The sequence below is a fragment of the Symphalangus syndactylus genome, chromosome 8, assembly GCF_028878055.3.
Source record: "Symphalangus syndactylus isolate Jambi chromosome 8, NHGRI_mSymSyn1-v2.1_pri, whole genome shotgun sequence".
NCBI classification, from domain to species: Eukaryota; Metazoa; Chordata; class Mammalia; order Primates; family Hylobatidae; genus Symphalangus; species Symphalangus syndactylus.
Genome location: NC_072430.2, coordinates 104,836,184 through 104,859,669, shown reverse-complemented (window position 1 = coordinate 104,859,669; position 23,486 = coordinate 104,836,184). Strand labels below are relative to the sequence as shown.

Here is a 23,486-nt window from a genome sequence, read left to right as displayed (position 1 = left end):
CTTGTGGTATAAATGAGAAAATCTGCTCTTAAGGGGAGAGATCCATGTGACTTCTCTCTGCTATTAACGGAAATGGCATTTTTCCTTGACTATGCCTTGCTATTTAGCCTCCCTTTGAGGCTTCCATGTTTTTGGAAAGCCATTGATTAGGATAGGCTTCTTGATTCTCACAACTTCTCAATCTTTCCCACATTTTCTGTTTCTCTCCACAGATACTTTTTTAAAAATTGAGGTATAATTCACATACCATAAAACTCACCTTTATAAAATTACAATTCAGTGGTTTTTAGTATATTCACATGTTGTAAAATTATCACCACTCATTCTAGAACATTTTTCTCACCCCAAAAAGGAATCTCATACCCACTAGCAGTCTGTGGTCCCAGCAGCCTCTGGCAGCCATTAATCTACTTTGTGTCTGTGAATTTGCCGTTCTGGACATTTTGTATAGATGGAATCATATAATATGCAGCCCTTTGTGCCTGGTTTCTTTCATTTAGACAATGTTTTCAAGGTTCATCCATGTTGTCACATGTAATAGTGCTTTATTTCTTTATATGGCCAAATAAAACTCTCTTGTGTGGATATACCACATTTTATTAGTTGATGGAAATTTGAGTTGTTTCCACTTCTGGGATACTATGAATAATGCCATGAACAGTTATGTATACATTTTTGGGTGAATATATGTTTTAAATTCTCTTGGGTATATACCTAAGATTATGGTAATTCTATGTTTAACTTCTGTGTTAACTATGTTTAACTCCTTGAGGAAATGCTAAACTGTTTTCCACAGTATCTACACCATTCTACACTGCCCCCTGCAATGGATAAGTGTTCCCACTTCTCCCTATCCTAGCCAATACTTAACTGCTGTCCATCATTTTGATTACAACCATCCTAGTGCATATAAAATGGTGGCTCATTGTGGTTTTGATTTGCATTTCCTTAATGACTAATGAGTTTGAGCATATTTTTATATGCTTACTAGCCATTTATATATCTTCTTTGGAGAGATGTCTACTCAAATCCTTTGCCCATTAAAAAATTTTATTCATACATAATATTTATGCATGTGACATTTTGTTAGATACATAGAATGTTAAATGATCAAGTCAGAGTAGTTAGGGTAGAAACTAAAAATGGAACTACCATACCATCTAGGAATTCTTTTGCCTATTTGTAAATTACTTGCCTTTTATTGAGTTGTAAGAGCTCTTCATGTATCTGGTTACAAGACCTTTATCAAACAGATGATTTACAAATATTTTATCCTATTCTGTGGGTTTCCTTTCAATTTCTTGATAGTAACTTTTAAAGCTTTTGGGTTTTCATGAAAACTTTGGTGAAAGTTTGCTATCTTTTCTTTGGTCCCACTTAGATACAGTGTCTACATTCATTCTGACAAGAGGAAGGTGATAGCAGAAAGGGACAAATGAAAAAATGACAACTTCACAGTTCATATTAGTAATGAAATTATTTAGAAAATTGCCTTTCACTATATGGTATAATTTCTGTTGGTGGATACAAGCCAAGTATGAGTCACATGCAAGTCATCACCTATTCCATTTAGCTGGATAGATCGAAGAGACAGAGTAATGGCGAATATCACCCTAGAGGAAACCAATTAGTGTTTATAACATTGAAAATGATTTATAGATTGCTTAAGCATATCTATCAAATCTAAATGGAATACTTTAAATCAGCTCCATAGAAAACCAACACTGTGAGATTATTTCTGAACTGTGGAAACTCTGTCTTTCAGATCTAGCATCTTCCAGAACAGAGATAGGACAGATTGCCATCTAGGAAGAGGCACTCCATTTTCTCCAGAAGTTTGCATTTGATTCAGATAGGTACATTCCAAGGAACATAGGATCCAGGTTCATCTCTTGGAATCTAGAATAAAAACAAATTTGGATGTTCAAACCTGGGAAATGTTTGTGACTTAGGTGAAAAATAGCAGAACATAAAGTAGGTTAAACACCAGCAGAGGGCAACCAGGGCCATGACAGATCAGGGAACAACAGCCTGTGAAGTGCAGAGGAAGCCAGGGGAGGACTGGGGAGCTCCTGGGGTTATCATCTCACACTTGAAGACCACCCAGTGAAAAGTGGAGTGGGTCTCTGTTTCTCCAGAGTAGAAAAAGCAACATGGCGGGGGCTTAGGGAAAACCATGAAGGATACCACAAAGAGCCAGTGTGAGTGAAGGATGGGAGGGGCTTTCCCTTCAGTCAAAGTCAGGGTGGTAACTGTGAACAGCATGACTTTCTTCCACAATTAAAAACCCTGTCCCTGAAAATATCCAAGGAGTGTAGAGATATCTGCTCGGCATGGGTGCTGTTGCCAGAGGGGAGGGGTTCCTGCTAGCACACTTTCCTGGTGCCCGTTTGGGGTTGGGGTGGAGGCAGACTGTCAGAGGGGCCTATATTCCTTGCCTGGGTGTCCTAGGTTCAGAACACAGTTTCTGAACTTCTATTCCTGACCAAGATGTCCTAGGAAGGGAGCAAAACAGGAGAGGAACATAAAACTAATGGGAATGAACCTTCTTTTGTCAAACAGTATAGAATGGAGCCAAGCAGGGCCAGGCTGATGAAAAAATGCAACCCGAGGGGTACAAGTTCAAGGACCCCTCTGCACATCTGCTCAAATGCCCCCCGGTTTCCCGTCACCTTTTCTGGCAAGAAAAGCCACAGCAGTGGGTTCACGAAAACTTACCAAAAGAACAGAGGCCAAAAATTCAGAATTTTATGATCACTATTTTTTTTCTACTATGCAGAACGTACCATTTTTGTGAACTTGTCTTCACAGGCCATCCTAATCTTCTCCGGGGTCAGTGGACTATTAAGGCTCAAGGGTCCATGCAGGCCTCTCTCCTGTCGTGCTGCACTCACTGCGTCATGGATAGCGAAAAACACGGAACACCCCAGGAACACCCCCGACTCTCCCAGACCCTTGAAGGGAAGCATGCCAACTAGATTATACCTCTCTCTCTCACTATGTATATATGTGCATATTTATAGCATATGTGCATATATAAAAATATTACATACTACATATGTAAATTTTTTTTTTTTTGAGACAGAGTCTGGCTCTGTTGCCCAAGCATGACACTGGAGTGTAGTGATGCAATCTCAGCTCACTGCAACCTCCGCCTCTCAGGTTTGAGCCATTCTCCTGCCTCAGCCTCCAAGTAGCTGGGATTATAGACGTGCACCGCCACACCTGGCTATTTTTTTGTATTTTTAGCAGAGATGGGGTTTCACCAGGTTGGCCAGGCTGGTCTCGAACTCTTGGACTCAGGTGATCTGCCCGTCTCGGCCTCCCAAAGTGCTGGGATTACAGGTATGAGCCACTGTGCCTGGCCTATGTAAATTTTTTGTTTCAAAAAGTAATTTAATCTTTTGATCCAATATTCCCATTCTTAGAATTCTAGCCTAAGGAAATGACCTACATACAGAAGATGATTAATAGGCATGAAGATGATTATTGCAAGGTGAAAAATTAGATAGAACCTGATGGCAATAGTAGTTGATGTTAAGTTCTAAGATTTGGAATACAAAAAATTTTTATCATAATGTTAGATTAGAATTAAAATGTTTAATAAGAGTTTTTCTTCTGCAATCCTGGTAAAAATCCCAAACAGCCAAGAGATGAATGTAGCCCTCCTGTCACCCAACAGGTATCATATAAACATGCATATTACCCATAGAGCATCACTTACCTTAGATGAATAAAGAGTATTTGAGTTTTGAGAAGGAGGCAACAAAGCAATGTGCAACTCCGTGGGCATGTCACAGATGGCAGGGATTTTATATTGGTCTGGACCACGAGTGTGCAGAATGCCCTGGGGAGAATAATTCAGTTCCTCTATTGTATAAAGTCCCATGCCTTGAATAAATGCACCTTCAATCTGAGGCAAGAACAAAAAAAGAATTTCCACGTATGAGAAAACACAGTCAACACTAAGTAGCATTTCAACTTCATGCTGTTTGCTTGAATTTTAAAATTACAGTTTAAGAGCGTTTTCAGTGTGTCTTGGAGCATGTTGCTGAAAGTTTACCTAAAAGCCATTTAAACATCTTGTTCAGCATTAAGTTAAAAGAAGTTCAAAGTCAGCCAGGCGTGGTGGCCAACACCTGTAATCCCAGCACTTTGGGAGGCCGAGGCGGGTGGATCACCTGAGGTTGGGAGTTTGGGTGAGACCAGCCTGACTAACATGGAGAAATCCCGTCTCTACTAAAAATACAAAAAAAATTAGCTGGGTGTGATGGTGCATGCCTATAATTCCAGCCACTTGGGAGGCTGAGGCAGGAGAATTGCTTGAACCTGGGAGGCGGAGGTTGCGGTGAGCCGAGATTGCACCATTGCACTCCAGCCCGGGCAACAAGAGCAAAACTTAGTCTCAAAAAATAAATAAATAAATAAATAAATAAATAAATAAATAAATAAATAAATAAAAATCATGAAAAAAAGGAGTTCAAAGACAAAGGACTTGGGTTCTAATTTTGGTTTGGCCATTGAAATGAGTGCTCAGGAAGAGTCTTCACAGAGCCTGGAGCCCAAGCACCCTCTTTTTTTGCTTTTTGCCCATGAGGCAGACAAACCCCCCTGACTGATGTGTCCAGAGACCCCAGGGTGCTAGTGAAAGCTACAATCCCATTGTCTCATCCCACCTCCTTGCCCACGAAGTGGCTAGCCTCACATCTCTGGACTGATTTTAGATCAGTCTTCCAAAAACTTCGGTCCATCCCCACTAAGTGAAGTCTTGTCTCTAAAAGCCCTCCACCCAGCCCTGGCAGTCCCCAGCCCTCTTCTGCTCTCTGACTCCCTCCTCATGGCCCACCCCTCCCACACAGGCCTTCCCCATAGTCATCTGCCCTGGCCTGATCAGCAGCCATGAACAGGCATGCTAAATTCCATGTGTTTCTGTAGGGTGACTTCCTCCACTCTTCTTTCACCCCAAATGTCATTTCTCATTCTTTCCTTGACAACCTGGTTCACACCCACTTCCTCCCTAAGCCTCCTTTGACTTCTCCACACCACAGATTCTTCCCATTCGCCAATAACACAATGTCATGATGGTGGGGGCGGGGGGGTGGGGAGGGAGGTGACACAAGATGGTGCCTTAGATCAGAGGTAATGAGCTGAATTGCCTCCAGGTTCGAGACACGTAAACCCAGTATATGAAGATTCCAGGTGGGTCCTGTGTCATTGGAGAGTGTGGGACTCTAAAAGTATAGCCCACTGACTTCACTCATGGAAATAAGGATCCAGTGTGGGCAAACTTTCTGTTTTCAAGAGAAACTAGATATTTATGACTTTCCAATCTTTTCAACTATTTCAAATTTAAATTTGAAAATGTCTGTGGGTGGAATCCAGCACTACAGGCTGCCTACAAATAGCTACTGCTCTAATGACTTGAGGCTTGTTATCCCAACACGACTTCAAACTCCTCGAAGCTGAAGCCCATCGTGTGGCTAAGGCTCAGCACTGGGCACTAACTCTACTTATGTCCCAGAAGTTTGGAGCTCATCAGTCACCTGTAGGCTTGGTCTTGCCTCATTCAAGCTCCTTAGTCACAGATTGTATGTTTCTTCAAAAACTACCTAAAACACCTTTATTTCCTTCCCCATTTTAAACGGTAAAACATTTGAGCTCTGCAGTTGGTCTGAATAGAGTTGACTAAAGGGTTAGAAAAATAAGATGATGAATAAGCCTGATGGAATGCTCCCCTGCAGACCCCACTGCACTTTTGGCTTTTACAAACAGAAAGTGAGACACATCAGTTACACATACCTGGCCTATGTCAATGGCTGGATTTATACTGCAGCCAACATCCATGACGATGTCTGTTCTGATGTTCTAGTAATAAAAAAAAAGTTAAAATGTTTATTTTAATGAGGATAAATTAGGGAGAAGAAGCTGAGGAACACTTCCTGCTAGGCTGACTTTGGTATAAAGCCTTTCTTTGAGCCATGTCATTTCAAAAGAAGCAACAAAGATTTTATTATATGACAAAGTTTATTATGCAAAACTTTCAAAATTATACAAATACTCTTAGCCAGCTGAAGCACTTTTTTTCTTAGAAATAATAGGAGAAAAAAAAATTACTTCATTCTGATTCAAGCTGTATGATACAACAGATTGAGTTTAATTCACCACAACAGACATAATATATGACACAACAAAAGAAAACATCTATGGCCTTCATGATCCTAGTTGCAAAGCTTAATGGCTGGCATACAACCCAACATACAGGTACAACTGGCGGAGGAATGTTTACTGAACCACAGAGTTCAGGGTGCATCAACAAAATAGTCTTTGAATTGTCATCTGCTGTTCTAGACTTTTCATTTTTGGAGCAGAGAAGAGAATAAAGTTGACACTACAACTTGCTACTGATAACCTACAAATGAGGAGAAGTACAGCAGGCCCAGCCAGAGTGTTAGTAACATCTTTGCTTTCCAGCAAGTCTGTACATTTTTTTTTAATGTGATGTAATGGTCTCTGCCATGACTAACAGATTGTACGTATAATTACTAATTGAACAAAAGAAATCCAAGAGTTTCCTTATTTGATCTGGGACTTTCATCTAACATTTGAAAATTAGATAATGATCTGGAATGTTTGACAATAATAAAACTTCAGGAACTCCCATTTCTTATTTAAAAACACAGTAAAATATAAAGTCCTCTTTGACATCAGTCAGCAAGACTGGCCTTCTAGGAGATAAGTGGCCTCAGTTGAAGGTGAAAGGAGGAGCTCTAAAGTCTTCAGTGTTAGTGAAGATTCTGCTTTCAAAGCTGTGGGCTTAGGCTGGTGGGCCTGGCTCATGCCTGTAATCCCAGCACTTTGGGAGGCTGAGGCGGGCAGATCACTTGAGGCCAGGAGTTTGAGACCAGCCTGGCCAACATGGTGAAATGCTGTCTCTACTAAAAATACAAAAATTAGCCAGGGGTGATGGCATGTGCCTGTAATCCCAGCTACTCAGGAGGCTGAGGCACGAGAATCATTTGAACCCAGGAGACAGAGGCTGCAGTGAACTGAGATCATGCCACTGCACTCCAGCCTGGGCAACAGAGCAAGACTCCACCTCAAAACAGAAAAAAACAACCCACAAAGCTGTAGGCTTAGTGCTGTCTGTCGTGTCTTTTGTTAGGACTGGAGAGAGTGGATCTAGGTTGTGGTAAGCTGCCTCAAAGATGGCTCTGGATAATCCTCACCTCCTGGTATTCACATCCATATGTAGTCTCCTCCTATACTCTACCAGGCCAGCCTGTATGACCAATAGGCTATGGCAGAGGTGACAGTTGTCACTCTGAGATTAGGTTATAAAGCTGGGCTTCTGTCTCGGGTACTCTCTCGCTTGCTCACGCTCTCTCTTTTTCTCTTGGGCTGGTCTCTCTGGAGGAAGCCAGTTGTCATGTCCTAAGGACACTCAGGGCCTACAGAGAGGTGTCCACATGACGAAGAATGGAGGCCTCTGGCCAACAGCCAGTGAGAAGCTGAGGCCTCCTGTCAACAACGCTATGATGGAGGGAGGTGGAACAGGATTCTCCTGTCCCCATTGAGCCTTGAGATGACTGCTGCCCCAGCCACAGCTTGACTGAAGCCTCATGCAGAATCACCCAGATAAGCCACTCCCGGAGGCCATCCCCTCAGAAGTGGTGTGAGCTAATGGGCATCGACTGTTTTCAGCACTAAGTTTGGGGGTAATTTGTTGTACAGGAACAGATAACTGATATTTAGGTGTAGGTTCAAAGTGAGGAAAATTTTGCTGGAATAAGGGCAATTCTATCAACAGGAGAATGGCTGAGAAACAGGCCTTTGGGGAAGGCCCCTGGTAGAATGTCACATTCTGGCCCTTTGCCTAGCAGTGACACTAACCTGAGCTGAGATTTAGCTTTTATGAAGGCACCTGATGAGACTATATGGCACATCTCCTAAGATCATTCAAATAAGTTATAGGAACATGCCTTAAAATTTCATACTAGGCTAATTATTACCTTGTTCTTGGATCTTAACAAGGACAAGGCATACATAGGAATATAAGAAAATCCACATGACTAAGTTGTCACCAACTTTTGCTTTGAGGGATAAGGGATTTAGAAATCAGTTATATGGGCAGGACACAGTAGCTCACGCCTATAATCCCAGCACTTTGGGAGGCCAAGGTGGGCAGATCACTTGAAGGCCAGGAGTTTGAGACCAGCCTGGGCAACATGGTGAAACCATGTCTCTACTAAAAATACAAAAATTAGCTGGGTGTGGTGGCGCAGCCTGTAATCCCAGCTACTTGGGAGGCTGAGGCACGAGAATCACTTAAACCCAGGAGGCAGAGATTGCAGTAAGCCGAGATCAAGCCACTGCACTCCAGCCTGGGTGACAGAGTGAAATTCTGTCTCAAAAACAAACAAACAAACAAACACACACACAAACAGAAATCAGTTATATGCAAGAACCCGCTCCCTAGTAGTGTAGGGCTGCTAGTCTAACACAAAAACCATGCTCAAAGTGATCATTGTTTTGCCCTAGTCTGAGGTTACCCTATAGAGATCCAGTCTGAATTAGAACCAGACAGGTCAGATACTTCAAAGGGCAGGTTCAATAAAGGTGACCATAGTTTCAGAGATTAGGTTGACTATAGTTTTAAAAAATACATGCTGGAGACTTATTAAATGAAAACTTAAATCTGATCACAATCCAAGAATGCAGGCATAGAGGATATTTGCAAATATCAAGAACTAGAGCTTGCTTCTAGGTACATTTTGGAAGAGATTATCACTAAACTGGTAGCTTGGTCACATGACAGTTGTTAGGGTATCACAGTCCCATTTAATGTATCAATGATCATTCATTAGTATTGACAGTGACCATTAAGGGGCTTCTTTTACTCCCGAAGGCTCTGGTACAAGAGGAGAAATTCTATGAGTCTTTGAAGCAAGAGAGACAGAAAGAGGGAGAGTGTGTGTGTGTGTGTGTGTGTGTGTGCAAGTGTGTGTGTGTATCTCTTCAGAGCATCTCTTGAAAGCATATGGATGCTCTTAAACTATCTAAAAAGCAAGACCAAGCCAGCTCTGTGGCACAATGGATAGCACATCGGACTTCTAAAAGGCAAGACCTAGCTGAGTAAAAGACATAAAAAAGTGGCCACTACCTGCCCTGGGCTGGCTTGGTGCTTGTTAGCAGATTACAGATGTCTATGAAATCCTTCAAGAATGTCATATCTTGGCATTTCTCATAAGAAGTCAGAATTGCTGGTTGTGCCAGCAGTCTACATGAAATCCCCCTTTAGAGCATGTTTCTTTCTTCAAGTAGTTTCTTTCCTGATTCCATTTAAAAGGGCCAGGGAAATAAAGACAAGCCACCATTGTTTTCCATGGCAGCAACCAGACCACCAAGGCAATTGTGGGGATTCTATTTTCTTCTGATAATCCAGGGAAATCACCCTTAGGCCAAATGCACAGTGCTACCACTTACTCAGCTCTCCTCAGACAGATGGCATCTGTGGAATTTAGGCGCATCCTAAGTGCAACTTGAAGACCTTTTCAACCGGTACTGACCTTATGATCCCCTGTCAGGCAGTCTATTTCAACCTCGGAACAGGCAGCTCCATAAACGAAGTATTCAAAGGGATGGCCTTCGCCTTTCTCCCAGTTCATGTCTGACTCATAACCTCTGGAGGAAACAGTGAGTGTTGTTAAGTGATCATGTCCCCTAACTGCAGTCCATGATGACTAAACAGACCCGTGAGGATTAATGCAAGCCACAGGAATATACCTGTACAATGATATGCCAGCACGTAATGTATGTGTGATAAATGTGTTGAATAAATAAGTATTTAGTTTTTTCTTTTAAAACTTGCTTTGTCTGATAAAAACATCTAACTACTCCTGACTGGTGCCTCCTTACTCCTGGAGGTTAGCTTCTTACTTCATGAATGTCCATCTTACTGCTTTTGGCTAATATTGGATCATCAGATTTGGGGAACTCAACCTTCATTTTACACCAAACGCTATTTCAAAGGTGCATGCTTGCCTGCTTTGTCTATCTTTCTGGCTCCAGAATTTGCCTCTCTGTGTGAAGGGTCAGGTCCCGTGGCTCCCATTCTTTGTCTCTACTCTGGTCTCTCACCACCAAGCTCCATGGCCTGCTCCGTTCCTAACTAATCCTTAAGAACATCAAATAAACATTAGTGGTAAAACAGAAGCATGGGTCAGCAGCTTGCAGAACTCTCTACTCTCTCTCCTCTGCTGCCCTGCAACCTGGAGGTGGCCATTAAAAATGCTTCCAATGCCTGTTCCTGACAGGCAGTCAGTGCCCATGTCCCACACCAATGGCAAAGTGATCAAACCAGGTAAGGCTGTACATCACCCTGCTCTCAGACAGCTTTCACTCTCCGTTAAAATAATTTAATAAATTGTTTTCCAGATTCAGTGAGTTCCTGTTGTTTCACATCTTAACGTAACATGGTTATGGTCCAGTTTTTTTTTTGCCAATCCTGAAGGTGTAAAATGGTACCCATCTTATGGGTTTAATTTGCATTCCCCTACCTTTGTTTCTTAAGAGATAGATTGTGTTTTCAACAAAAAGTCAACCACTGCCGAGTATTCCAAGTATGAACCACAGACAGCCTTATAATACCACCCACTATGATTAGAATCATCAGTTCAGCTGAATTTTGTGTGCCTATTTTTCCTAACAGAAGTATTTCTGGATACTAGCAGTTAAATGTCCTTTATAACCACAACCACGGATTAACCAGGAGTTAAATGTTCTTTATAACCATAGGTAAATAGAAGGTAGAAAGTCAACGTTTGCCAAAATTGCAAGGGAACTGAAACTCTTCCTCAAGATATCACTGTTCTTCTCCATAGCATGTGATCGGAGGGAGTATTTACCTGAAGTATCCAACAGCTGAAAGGCTAATGCTTTCATCAAAAGCAGTCTGTGCCTGTGAAGGAAGAGCATAGCATGATGCAACAAGGATGCCCAAAGAAAGAATCACTCAAGACTTCAATTTTAATTTTACCCTGTGTGTTAAATAAAACTATCAGCAATAGTAACTAGGAAGGACCCAGATTAATCCATTCCTTTTGGCATTCTCCATTTCCACAGGCATTTGTGGTTCACAGCTTGTAGCTGTTTGTTCAGCACCTATGATCCTAATAAATGCCCGCTGTGGTATGCTACAGGCTGGACTAAAGTCATCAACATATGTTCCACTTAGGAAGAAATTCACTCAGTCATCTGTAGAAAATTTCCAATTAAGATGGGACATTTTAGAAAACAATGGTTGGTTGGCTGCTTAATTTTAATATCAGGTTCCTGCTAGTCTATAGAGTAAGGGTTCATTTTATAATTCATATTTATGGGAACTGTCAATCCTTTCTGGGCACATTTGTGTCAGGTGAGGGGAATAATTTTGCTAAATGGTACCATTTACACCAAAACTCTGCAGTGCAGAGTTGACTACTATGCAAAAAAATCAGGGTTAGGTCCAAGTCCCTAAGTCTAAGAATGAAGGTCAGAAGCACATCAATCATTAGCGAAGAAAGTGGGGTGAATGGCTGCACCTCATGGTGGTGGAGGGCTACTCCCCACGCTGCACCTCTCTCCAGCTTTCTCCAGCCACACTGACTCATCCTTTCTGGGCTCAGGCAGCACGGGGCAGAGGACAGAAACAAATATGCCCAGGAAGTATAGATAGATCCCATAAATATGAATTATAAAATGAGTCCTTACTCCATGGAATAGCAGAAACCATTTCTAAATGGGATCCTCAAATGTTATTTCCCCCAGACCTGTATTCGTAAGGTTGCAAAAACTGACATTCTAGAATAGCCAGCGTGACACACGCTCCCAGCTTTTACGGATATTTGTTCCACAACATCTGGTAGTTGATAACCTATTACTTTGAAAAGTTTGTTGACTTTAGAATGTGTCTTCTTTTCCAACTAGATTATAAGCAGATCAAAGTAGGCAGTTGAATATTTCCATTCCATTGAGTACCTATTACTGGATGAACATATACCCACCGGCTTGGTTCCCTATTTCTAAATGAATGCTTACATGATTTTTACTTTTACAGAGTGGTGCTACTATTGTTTTTCTATTTTAGGAACAGTAGAAGGAGAAAAAGCAGATGTACCGTTATTATCCAGACAACCCCTAGGCTCCATAGGATGAAACATTAATTAATTCTGGATTAAAACAGGAGTTCTGGCAGAAGAACCATCTTTTTCTCTAACAGAAAATTTTCCCAGATGCAAGAGCTCCTCCACCACTTTGTGGTAGGATTTCCACATGCTAAGAGCCAAAGGGCCTTTTATTGATCATTACTCAATAGTGGTACCTTTGCAAATGCCCTTTCTACAGATTTTAATTAATGCATATTGCTCTTGCTCTCCTCCCACTCCTTTTTTTCTAAAATAAAATAGAGAACCATTGATTCTCACCCAGTCTTTCCAAGTTCCTTTAGGATTCTTGCTGATGATGGGTTCGAGGCGTTTTAGAAGAGTTTGACAAGCATCCTAGAGATTATTTTTAAATTAAAATTATGCTCCTAATTTCATGCAAACACCAAATTCAAAACAACACAATATGTACCATTCTGTAGGCTTATCTAAGAGGGAACATGGAAAAATAAGACACCAACCCTGTATGAAGGTGATATGAAAGGTTTCATAAGAGTGGGTGCATGTGTGTGTGTGTGTGTGTGTGTGTGTGTGTGTGTACTGGCCTTGTAAGGCAGGCTAAAAAGTCAGGACTTAATAAAAAACCTCTTGGAAAACCACCAGCCATTGCTTTCAGACATGGCATGGCCACATTTATTTTGTGAGAAAATTCACTCCGGCAGCAGAAAGCTAGAGCAAAAGGCAATGAAGTTGTGGTGGAGAGACAGAAGTCCTGCATCGGCCCTGGGGAGAGGCGGGAGTCTGTCTTAAAGTGATACTAACATAATATGGAAGCAGAAAGAGACATTTTTTAGTAGACTTGAAAGGACTTGCTGATTAGAAAAATGTCAGGAGTGAGGGAGAAAAAGAGGTGGCATTTCCAGCACAGGAGAACCACTGGGTGCTGTACCACTGACTGAGGCCAAGATGGGGAAGGAGATATGAGTCGGATTAACTCTCAGCATCTTTGGAGCTCCACCCACCCATATATTTGGCCCTGAGGGAGTTAATGATTTGGATGCCACTGCAGTGACTGTTACCTTTACTGCCAACCCGTTGAGATCTGCCACCACAGAACCTCCAGAGATATTTGCATTAGGGACGGTTTCTGTGCTTGTTCCACGCAGGTGGACATTCGACATTGGCATTCTTAATTCACGGCTGACCACCTGGATTTTAAGAGAGAGTTTCCTTTTAAACACTTTTGATTAGTCACAGACCTGTGCACATGCCCACCTGGTAACACATGTGTGATACCCTCATACTCATGACAGGGACAAGGGAGCAGAACCACAAATTCCTCCAGCCACGAAATGTTTCTCATTTCAAAAAATCCTATAGCTAGTCTGGTGGTAGTGTCAGAAAGAGGAGGTAAGGCCCGAGGCCAAGGCAGGAAGAAATGCTTCATTCTTGTTTTTATAATCATGATATTGACATCTTTGAGGCTTCTCCTACAACCACACTCTGCAAAATTCTAGCAGAACCTTATCAATGATAGGAGATGTCTGTCTCCTATCCACATTTCTGGAGTTGCCCCAGGAAAAGAGTGCTTCTTATGAGAAAGGACAATGGCCTTGGAAAAGCAGCGGCACGAACTTGTGGGTCACAGGAGATGGCACCAGTGCCATGTGCCAACACAAGGACTTAGCTGGCCGCTTTATTCTTTATTTTTAGTGCTAGAGAGCAAAATCATATTGCTAACTTTAGTTGATCCCAAACTTGCCTCTCTCCTGCTAGCAGCATGGCTTGAAAGTGCTTGCCCACAGCTTGTACAAGGACACAGGCATACGGAGCCCTTCCATGAGGTCTGGCTCTCAGATCATCCACACAGAGTGCAATCGGCTTAGAATATCAAAGTCTCTGGTGATCCATTAAGGAAAACACTGAAATCTTACCCTCCAATGGGGAAAGTCAATTCTCAAGTGACTGAGAGAAAATATGTATTTAACATCTTTATACTCAGAAAAATGTAAATGAAAGCAATAATGAGACACTTTCATTCACTTATCAAATTATCTACAAATTTTCAACAACCCATAACATTCACTGTTGGTTAGGGGTGTCATGAGAGGGATACTTTCTGGAAAACAATTTGATGATATGTGTCAAACAATTTAAAATAGTCACACCTGTGACCCAGAAATTCTACTCCCAGAAGTCTATTTTAAGAAACAATCAATGATTTGATCACAGGTTAGTGTACAAAAATATTCACTGAAGTATTCAAACAACTGGGGGATGGTTAAATAAATCACATATATATCCACATACAGCCATGAAAATTCATGATTGTAAAGACAGCTTAATGACAGGAGAAAGTGTTCACGCTATATAAAATGGGTGGAAAAACAGAATACAAAATTAAACAAAAGCCTGTTGGTGAGTTTTTGCAAAAGAAAAAAAGACAAGATGTAAAGACCCCCAAATAATCATTATTCTTTGTGGTGAAACTGTGTAGGGTCTTTGTTTTTTAAAATGTTCTGCTGCTTCCAAATGTTTTATAATCTATAATGTTACTATTATGATTAACAAAAGAGAAACAGTAGCTTAAAATTAATCTAAAATAAGACAGCCAAAAGTAAACAGATGAAGTTTGACTATAAATATCAAAGGTGATTTATATTAGCAATTGTTTGGAGCCTGTAATACAAACAGGGCATGAAATATTCCAAATACATCAGAATTTACACATTATCTTATTGCCCAAGAAAAATTCAAAAAGGACAACTCAACTGTCACTATATCCAAAGGAAAGCAGCAAATAAGCATATAATTTTCTTTAGCACTAAAACAACTTAAGACTCTTCTGCCACATTCTTTTAGGGGTTTAGTTGCAAAATTGGTTTGTTTACCCAGTTTCTGCTAATCATTTAACAGCATAAACTGTCAAAGCTCAAATCTCCTATCTTTTATTTTTTATTTTTATTTATTTTTACTTTTTGAGACAGGGTCTTGCTCTGCCACCCAGGCTGGAGTACATTAGTGCAATTGGCTCACTGCAGCTTCGACCTCCCAGGCTCAAGCAGTCCTCCCACCTCAGCCTCCCAAGTAGGTGGGAAAACAGGCTCATGCCACCATGCCCTGCAATTTAAAAATCTATATATATATATTTTTTTTGTAGAGATGGAATCTCCCTATGTTCCCTGGGCTGGTCTCGAACTCCTTCACTTAAGCAATCCTCTCGCCCCAGCCTCCCAAAATGCTGGGATTATAGGCATGAGCCACCTCACCCAGCTTCCTATCCTGTATTTTGTAACAGAAAATATCCATTCATAGTTTTTCTCTCATGAACAGATCTACAAGCATGCACCCAATTCAATCTAGTTATTCATGTTCTTACCTGAATCATTTTAGTGTGGACCCCCTGCCCCATTTCAATTCCACCGTGAGTGACCAGCACAGAGCCATCAAGATAAATGTGAACCAAGGCAGCAGCCTGAGCAGAAAAGATGAAAACTGTTTCTATGATCTTTTTGATATTATCACATATCATGTCAATTAAAACATTTTCCTTGGAAATATTTCCCTCCAAGAATCCCGCACCCCCACAGGGTGGAGCAACATTGTAGGTTTCTTTTTGGGGTGGGGAAAACTGGGGCGGGGACTCTATTTTAAAATGCAAAGCAAAGTATAGACAGGTAGAGGGAGAGGGTGAATAATTGTGTGCACACATATTCTCATAGTTGTAGGCATGTCACAGAAAAATGAAAATGGAAATCAATTTTCTTATAATCCCATATAAGATGAGATAGACATTAAAGTTTTTTTGCTGCAAAATGACTAAGCTCACCCTAAATCATCTTGGCACAGAACTACAGAGCTTTGGAGTTAGACAAGAACTTGGAAGTAATCTTATCTAACTGTATAGCTCCCCACAAGGATCCAGAAGGAACCAGACTGCTAACAGCATTAAAGGCTCTTATAATCAGAAACATCCAGTCTCTAAGCTAAACATGTTTTTATAATTAACAAGAATGTGCCTTCTTGCATATCTGCCTGTGCTAAACTAGAATATGGGGATATCCCAGAAAATCACAGCAGCAAACAAGGATGGCTTCTTCCCTTTGGCTCTCCAATGTAAGAGCAACATCAGCAGCAATGGTCCTAGAGCAGATGCCCCTCAGCGGTTCCACTGTGGTCCAGGAAAGCCTGCAAGGCAACCTTTACAGCTTTTCAGCAGGGAAGTGCTGACCACATGGGTGTGGTCTGGGTCAGCAAGGTTTCTTAACATCTAAGTTTCTATGCAGAGTGACATAATAATCTAGGATTTATAATGTCAAGGTCTTCAGAAAATTCTGGTAACAAGCCAATGTCAACTTAATAAACCAAAAATTTTCCTAAGCCTTAGTTGCTCACTTAGATTATTTGTAAGCAACCCTGGTCATAAGTGAAAGTTGATGGAACTGCATGTTAATCACCAGATAAACCCAAGAAAAAGACAAGATTTCCAGATCAATTCTCTGCCCATCAGAAGGGCCTTCCAAGCTGCGTGGGGACTGTGGACCACACTTGGAGAACTGTCTCTTTATTTGTATCCAAAGGTTCACATTACCCCTGTGAATGACAACCAGAAACCTCTATCATTCCAAATATGGCAAGTTTGACAGTGAAAATGCACTCCATCTATTTGGTCAGCAGATGTAAACTAGGGATGTATTGGGCAAATGGGGACGTCAGGATACCCTTTCCCTGAGGACAAAGGCACATATATCCACAGTCCAAAGGAGAACCTTAGACTCTTGAGGAAGGCATGGTAGACATGATAATGACACCCAAGGACCTTGGGAAGATGCAATAGAGTGTTTTTTACTGTTTATTGACTCGTGACTCCTGGAAACACCATCTTTTGCTCCTGGACATTCACCCTCAAAATAATAAAGGTAAGGAATTGTTTTCCTCTACAGAGAGCCCAGGGCTGGCTGCCTGGGGGCCATGCATCAGATGTCAGGTGATGCCAGCTGCAACAATAGCTCCTAGGCCCCATTCCATGGCACTTCATTGTGCTTTTCCTGAATATGAGCCCCCTGAAAGGAAGGATCACGTCCTAAGGAATCTCTCGGAAGGCAACATAGCAACACACATGCGGTAGGTGCTCAGCAAATGTTTGGTAAGTAAATGTGCAGTAGCATAGCCATGCAATCTGTTTCTTAATCTTGTAGACTCCATATTTGGCCTTCTTGGCTCTGCAAAGTGTGCATGTAATACGTAGTTGGACTTGGCCCATGTGATTAAGCTACAATTATAGTGGATTGTACTTTTCCTACATTGTGTGACCCTGCTGGTGATAGCATTCAGCCTGTATGTCCAAGACAGCATGTCTATCCGATATCACTCAATCATTTGTTCCATGTGGTGCTGCAATCTCCTTGGGCCATTTAAAATGTCGAATTTGGTTTAGTTAAGTGGCACCACTGTACAGCTCATTGTTAGTGCCACAAAAGATAATTCTGCAAAGCTTCATCTATAAAACAGGCACAACTGGAGAGCTGGAGCACATGGTCCTCCAATATAAGTAGAGGACCTAGTCGGGGAAATTTAAATCTTCAAACAACTACCACTGGTATCAATGAGAAGTTAGCTTCAAACCGGCAGATTCCCCAAATGTTTCAGCCATTCAGACATTTGAGTTCCTACTCTGTGCCAAGTGCCATAGTAAGGCATTGGACACACAGAGGTTGGTTAGGTCCTGTCTGTGCCATTCAGTGTTCACACTGCAGGGAGTAAGTACACTGATACTGCAGGTTCAGCTCCAAGCCACAGCAATAAAGCAAATCACACAATTTTCATTGTTTCACAGTGCATATAAGTGATGTGTATGCCACACTGTACTCTATTAAGTGTATAATAGCATTATGTCTAAAAAGATTGTACACACTTTAGTTTTAAAATACTCTGTTAGCAAATGCTAACAATCATCTGAGCCTTCAGAGAGTCAGAATCTTTTTGCTGGTGGAGGGTCTTGTCTCAATGTTGATGGCTGCTGACTAACCAGGGTGGTGGTTGCTGAAGATTGAGGTAGTTGTAACAATTTCTTTTCTGTTTTTTTTTTTTTTTTTTTTTGAGACAGGGTTTCATTCTGTCACCCAGGCTGGAGTGCAGTGCCTTCCTTACTAAGCTTAATCATTTCTAGCATTTGATTTCAAGTGACACTTGTGACTCTTTTTTTTACTTGAACACTTAGGGGCCATTGCAGGGTTATTAAATGAACTAATTTCAATATCACTGTCTCTCAGGGAATAGGGAGGCCTGAGGAGAGGGAGAGAAATGGGGGAAGAATGCTCCTCTGTTTGTGGAGCAGTCAGAACACACAAAACATTTATTAAGTTCGCTGTCTTATATGGATGTGGTTCATGGTGCTCCAAAACAATTACAACAGTAAAATCAAAGATAACTGATCACAGATCACCATAATTATGAAAAAGGTTGAAACACTGTGAGAATTACCAAAACGTGACAGAGCGACAAAGAGTGAGCACATACTGTTGGAAAAATGGAACCAACAGACTTGCTTGAAGCAAGGTTGCCACAAACTTTCAATTTGTAAAAAATGCAGCATCTAGGAAGTGCAATAAAGCAGAGTGCAGTAAAACAAGGTATGCCTGCATAACACAGGTGGGTCACATTTGACCCCCTCAGCTGCTGGGCAGGGACTACCTCTGCTCAGGGAGGCACTGTGGGACGACGAAGGCAGTGCTGAAGTTGAATCCTTGTTCTGCCATTTATTGGCTGGATGTCCTTGGGCAACAGAGGGAATCCCTATGGGCTTCAGTTTCCCCTTCTATGAAATAGAGAGATTCATACCTATCTGATAGAGATGAGTTAGGGAATAATCAAGTGGAGATTATAAATTCCCCAGTCCAGGTCCTTCCATGGAGAAGGCACTCAAATATCATGTCTAGTTTCCTCCTCTATTTAGTTTGTTTCAGAATGGAGTCTCTTAGCATGTGCCGTCCAAGGAGTTTGGTCTCAAACTCCTTCATTCAGCCCTAAGGAAATATTTTCAGCACAGAAGTTGGTCAGTTTCCCAGGTGGCCTTCAAGAATGAATTTGTACCGCTGGCTGTTGCCTAGTTTGTTCTCAGCTGAGCTGAATCCCACTTCAGTTCCTATCAAAAGGTGTTTTGGGGAGACCATGTGGTGCAACTAGAAAACCCAGCTTTCAGAGCCACTCAGGCCTGAGTTCTAGCCCTAGCCCTACCTCTACCAGCTGCAGGACCTTGAGCCAGTTATTTAAACCCTCTAAGCCTAGATTTTTTTTTATCCCTAAAATGAGGATACAAATCTTCTAGGTTGTCCCAAGATTAAATGAAACACCTAAAAGTACTTACAACATCGTAGTGCTCAGTAATTGTCACTATTATTATTTTTTCTTTTTTGTAGAGATGGGGCCTCACTATGTTGCTCAGGCTGGTTTCAAACTTCTGGCCTCAAGCAATCCTCCTGTCTTGGCCTCCCAAAGTGTTGGGATTACAGGCATGAGCCACTGCACCTCGCCATATTTTTTAAATCTATTTTTGAGAAAATTCTGATGAGGAAAATGGGTGAGATCTGGTCTATGGTGGAGGCCAGATGTAAAGTGATGGCAGCCATCAAATAGAGGCAGTGCGCCATGTTTACCCACGGCCAAACGTGAGAGGATTTCCAGAGGATCCATGAACAATGGAGGCTGTTTTTTCCTGATGATCCTGACTGGTCTGCTCAAGGACAGATGGCCCCAACTGACCTCTTTGGTAGCTGCCAGCTAATCAGTTTACCCCAAAATTCTATACCAAGACTCAATGCTTACAAATCCTTTTCCCAGTGGTAGTTTTCTTCTCTCTTCTTTTGTAATAACCTCGTTTTTGCTTTTATTTCTCAACCACAGTATCTTGACTGTCTCCCACATCTGAGTAAATTGCATGCAGATGACTACATGGCTCTGTGTTATTTTTTGCCATCATAAACAGGCAAGGAATGAGAAGGCTGCAATAAGATCATCATTTGTTATAACACTTCTCTGACCTACCACATGCCTACAACCAAAGCTGCATGCAAATGTTTTAAGGATGACACCAAAGCTCAACTAGGACAGTTAGGTGAATTGATGGATATGGGATGGAGGAAAGGATCTTCCTACCCACTTTTCCTGGCCTCATCTGATCCCTTAACACACAACATCCACACTAATGCCCCTCTCAAAGCTCCTCTACCCTGCCATTTATTCCTATTTTGTGATCGCTCAACACAGCTGCCATGCCTTCTTCGTGGCTCCAACCAAGGAGTGAATTCTGCAAAGAGGAGTGACAATTGTGAGGGTCCTACCAGCTTATCTGTATATACATGGATGTGCATATGTAATAAAATAGATACTAGGGGTTCCTGACTGCCATACAATGAGCTAGAATGTTGCAGTCTTTCACCAGCCATTAGGGGTAAGTTTTATTCATTCTTAAGAATAAATGAAGTCAAGAATGAAGAGGTGGAAACTGTAACCAAGCAAGGGGATTTCTTTAATCAATGAAAGAAATTAAACTGCAAGAGCAGATTCCCAGTCCTCCCTTTCACAGTTTTAAAAGGTACAAGGTGAATAAACTTCAAAAATTCTATTTAAAAAGTGATTAATTTTTCTGAATTTAATTTATTCCAACCCACCTAGAAGGAGTGGAGCACCCAAAACCTTGCAGCTCTTCGTTCCTATTTCATGGTCCAGCGACACTGAATTGTGGACACTGGAAGAGGAGTCTTGGAGGTCATCGGTCCCACTCTCCTGCTTTCCACATGAGCAGTCTGAGCCCACAGCAAATGGACTCAGCTGCCATTTGCCAACTCCTGTTGCCAGGGCCAGGAGTAAACCTCAGTCTCCCAATTTCCAGCAAGAATGTTTTTGACCAACCATGGGCATGTGAGCAGAGGAGCTCTGGTCTCCTCTGGAGTAAAGCTAGCTTAATTACTTTGACTTTGGTGGCTTTTGTGAAATTTAACAACTGGGCATTGCAACCATATGGCTAATATGACTTAAGGAGAAGTTTCCTCCACACCCCTTGCTTTGTCAGGGCTGCTTTCGGGCAGCATCCTCATGTGTGTTTGGAGAACTCACCTGACCAGCAGCGCGTGAGCCAAGGCCAACAGGATACTTCAGGGGGACCATTGCCAGTCCTTTCTTCTTCCAATAATTCTCTGCATTGAATTTTTCCACAACAACTTTCCTCAAGGAGTAGGAAGACATGGCCATACATTCTCTCCAACACTGGGTCAGGTTCTTGGCATTGATCTCTTGTTTGTAGGGTGTTTGATCAATTTCCTTGTACATGTTTATCATTCGCACCTACGAAAGAAAAGGAGATTAAAGCGGAGAGCGGAAACCCAGCAGACATAGGTTCATCCATTCACCATCCTCCTGGTCAAATTCTGCCCATCCTATAATGTCCAAGCCAAGTTCTACTTAGTCCTTGTGGAAGCCTTTCCTAATGCACAACATTGTCCTCTTCCTCTACTCAGAGCTTCTATCAAACATGCTAGCAATTACTTATGTGCTTTCTATGCTACTCTTGTGCAAGTTTAAAGGATGGAACCTTTCCCTTATGTTCCAGTATAACCCAACACAGTCCATGTACACTGTAGACTCTTAATTCTAGTTGCATTTGGATATCTGCTGAAAGATCATCTAGACCACATGATTTGGATTACTCCCATGCTATTTTGCAAGATAAGACTACTCACCTCCAAAACAAGCAAACATGAAAGTTTGTTTAAATATAATAAATATCTAGGATGAAGAACAAATTAAAAGATTCTATCCTAGGATGTCTGAAGCACTGAGTAGAATTCTTCCTGCATTCCCAGAATTGGTGACTAAGACCCTAAGCTGAGAATAAGAGGTGCCAGGTATGTCACATTCTCAGCTGAGAAAACTCTTAGCACTTGTGGCCAGCCCCCTCCATAAGCTGACAGAGCCATCACAGACACACTCTCCCCACTCTCCTAAGCAAATTATTAGATCATTGTAAGAGAAACACTAGAAATTAATAAGCCATCCCATTTGGGGGAAAGGGGTATTTTTAAGAGGCTGTTCCCTGCTCTAACTTCCCTGGGGATGAAGGGAAGGATGTAATTCTCCTCCATAGTGCTACCAAATGTGGCAGGACATCAGGAGAAAGTCTAGTGGGATGGCCAGGAAGGGAGGGGTAAGGCCTCCCACATGTTCAAGAGAAGCAAAGAAAGTGGCTATTGTTGGGTGAAAACTGGTAGATGAATTGGGACCTGGGGCCTTCTAAAGACTGCTGGGGCATGAGCAGAGAGGTGTGGTCACCAGTGGAATGCTGTGCCAGCCGCCTGCTGAAGGTCCAAGGACTGCCAATTTCTGGAAGAGCTGGCAGAAATGGAGCCATAGACAATGTGCTTGAAAAGTTACACCTGTCCAAAGAGAGGACTGTGATCTTGCTGGGAGAAGTCACAGAGGGAGAAACTGGCTGTTTTCCCTGGTCCTTCTTCTCTTCCTCCTTGCACCAGCATCACAGCAGAAGGCACAGGGGAGGAGAAGGGGCTGAGAGAGAGCTCACCCCATCTCTCCACACTAATTCCACTCCAGGATCTGGGAAGAGGAGCCAGGGAGGGGAAGGTCCTTGTCAATAAACGAAGTTGGGGCTGAGACTGAAGAACCGAAAGGAGAAATTGGATCATCATGGCGGATGGGAGGCAGGACTAGATTGCAGCTCTGGATAGAGCAGCTTGTGGAAGTTCGTCTTGTGAATTTTAGCTCCAGATCAACTGCAAGAACAAAGCAGTAATCCTGAGAGGAGCCACAAACCCTCTGAAGTAAGCGGACTACTCCTGCAGGACCCAGGAGATACCCCAAATACTGTGAGTGCCCCAGCTGTGGAAGGGGGAAGGGGGATCCTCCTCTCCCGGACACACACCCCCACTGGAGAAGCTGAAGGTCTGTTTGCAGGAGAAGATTCCAACTTTACCTGGAGCTGAGCCAATTTAGAGAGCTGAGCAAAATGCAGGGGTAGAGGAAGCAGCAGAAAGGCCCTAGGAGCTTGCTGTGTCCCCTAGCAGGCCATTCCTGCCTAACAACACAGGGATCCATGGTGGGGGCGGTGGGGGCAGGGGGGTGGGGCAGGGGGGCAGACCAGAGGAGTAGGGGGTGAAACTCCACAGGGAGAAAGAAATCTCTAGCTGAACTTTGTAACAATTTGAATGGGGCAGAACTCCTGGTCAGAGTTCGGTGGGTGGGAGGGCACAAATCTGGTGTGCAGACTCCACAGGCTGGGGAAGAACCAAGCCCTTTTCTCTCGCAGCTAGGGGTGTAATACAGGGCAAGTTTTCA

At 42.3% G+C, this 23,486-nt stretch overlaps 1 protein-coding gene across 2 annotated transcripts in view; it reads right to left on the bottom strand.

Annotated features, from left to right (window-relative positions):
* Positions 1 to 1,032: 1,032 nt before the first annotated feature.
* LOC129488250 (aldehyde oxidase) overlaps positions 1,033 to 23,486 on the bottom strand; it is an 84,311-nt gene continuing 61,857 nt past the window's right edge. For both annotated transcript variants that reach the window (XM_055290143.2, XM_063644886.1), the window contains 10 exons: positions 21,255 to 21,482; positions 15,520 to 15,615; positions 13,220 to 13,348; positions 12,462 to 12,536; positions 10,905 to 10,957; positions 9,567 to 9,681; positions 5,800 to 5,865; positions 3,725 to 3,913; positions 2,787 to 2,954; positions 1,033 to 1,899 (listed from right to left, as the gene is read on the bottom strand). In XM_055290143.2, coding sequence (XP_055146118.1) covers positions 1,849 to 1,899; positions 2,787 to 2,954; positions 3,725 to 3,913; positions 5,800 to 5,865; positions 9,567 to 9,681; positions 10,905 to 10,957; positions 12,462 to 12,536; positions 13,220 to 13,348; positions 15,520 to 15,615; positions 21,255 to 21,482 — 1,170 coding nt within the window. In that variant the 3' untranslated portion in view covers positions 1,033 to 1,848. The remainder of the gene's footprint in view (positions 1,900 to 2,786; positions 2,955 to 3,724; positions 3,914 to 5,799; positions 5,866 to 9,566; positions 9,682 to 10,904; positions 10,958 to 12,461; positions 12,537 to 13,219; positions 13,349 to 15,519; positions 15,616 to 21,254; positions 21,483 to 23,486) is intronic.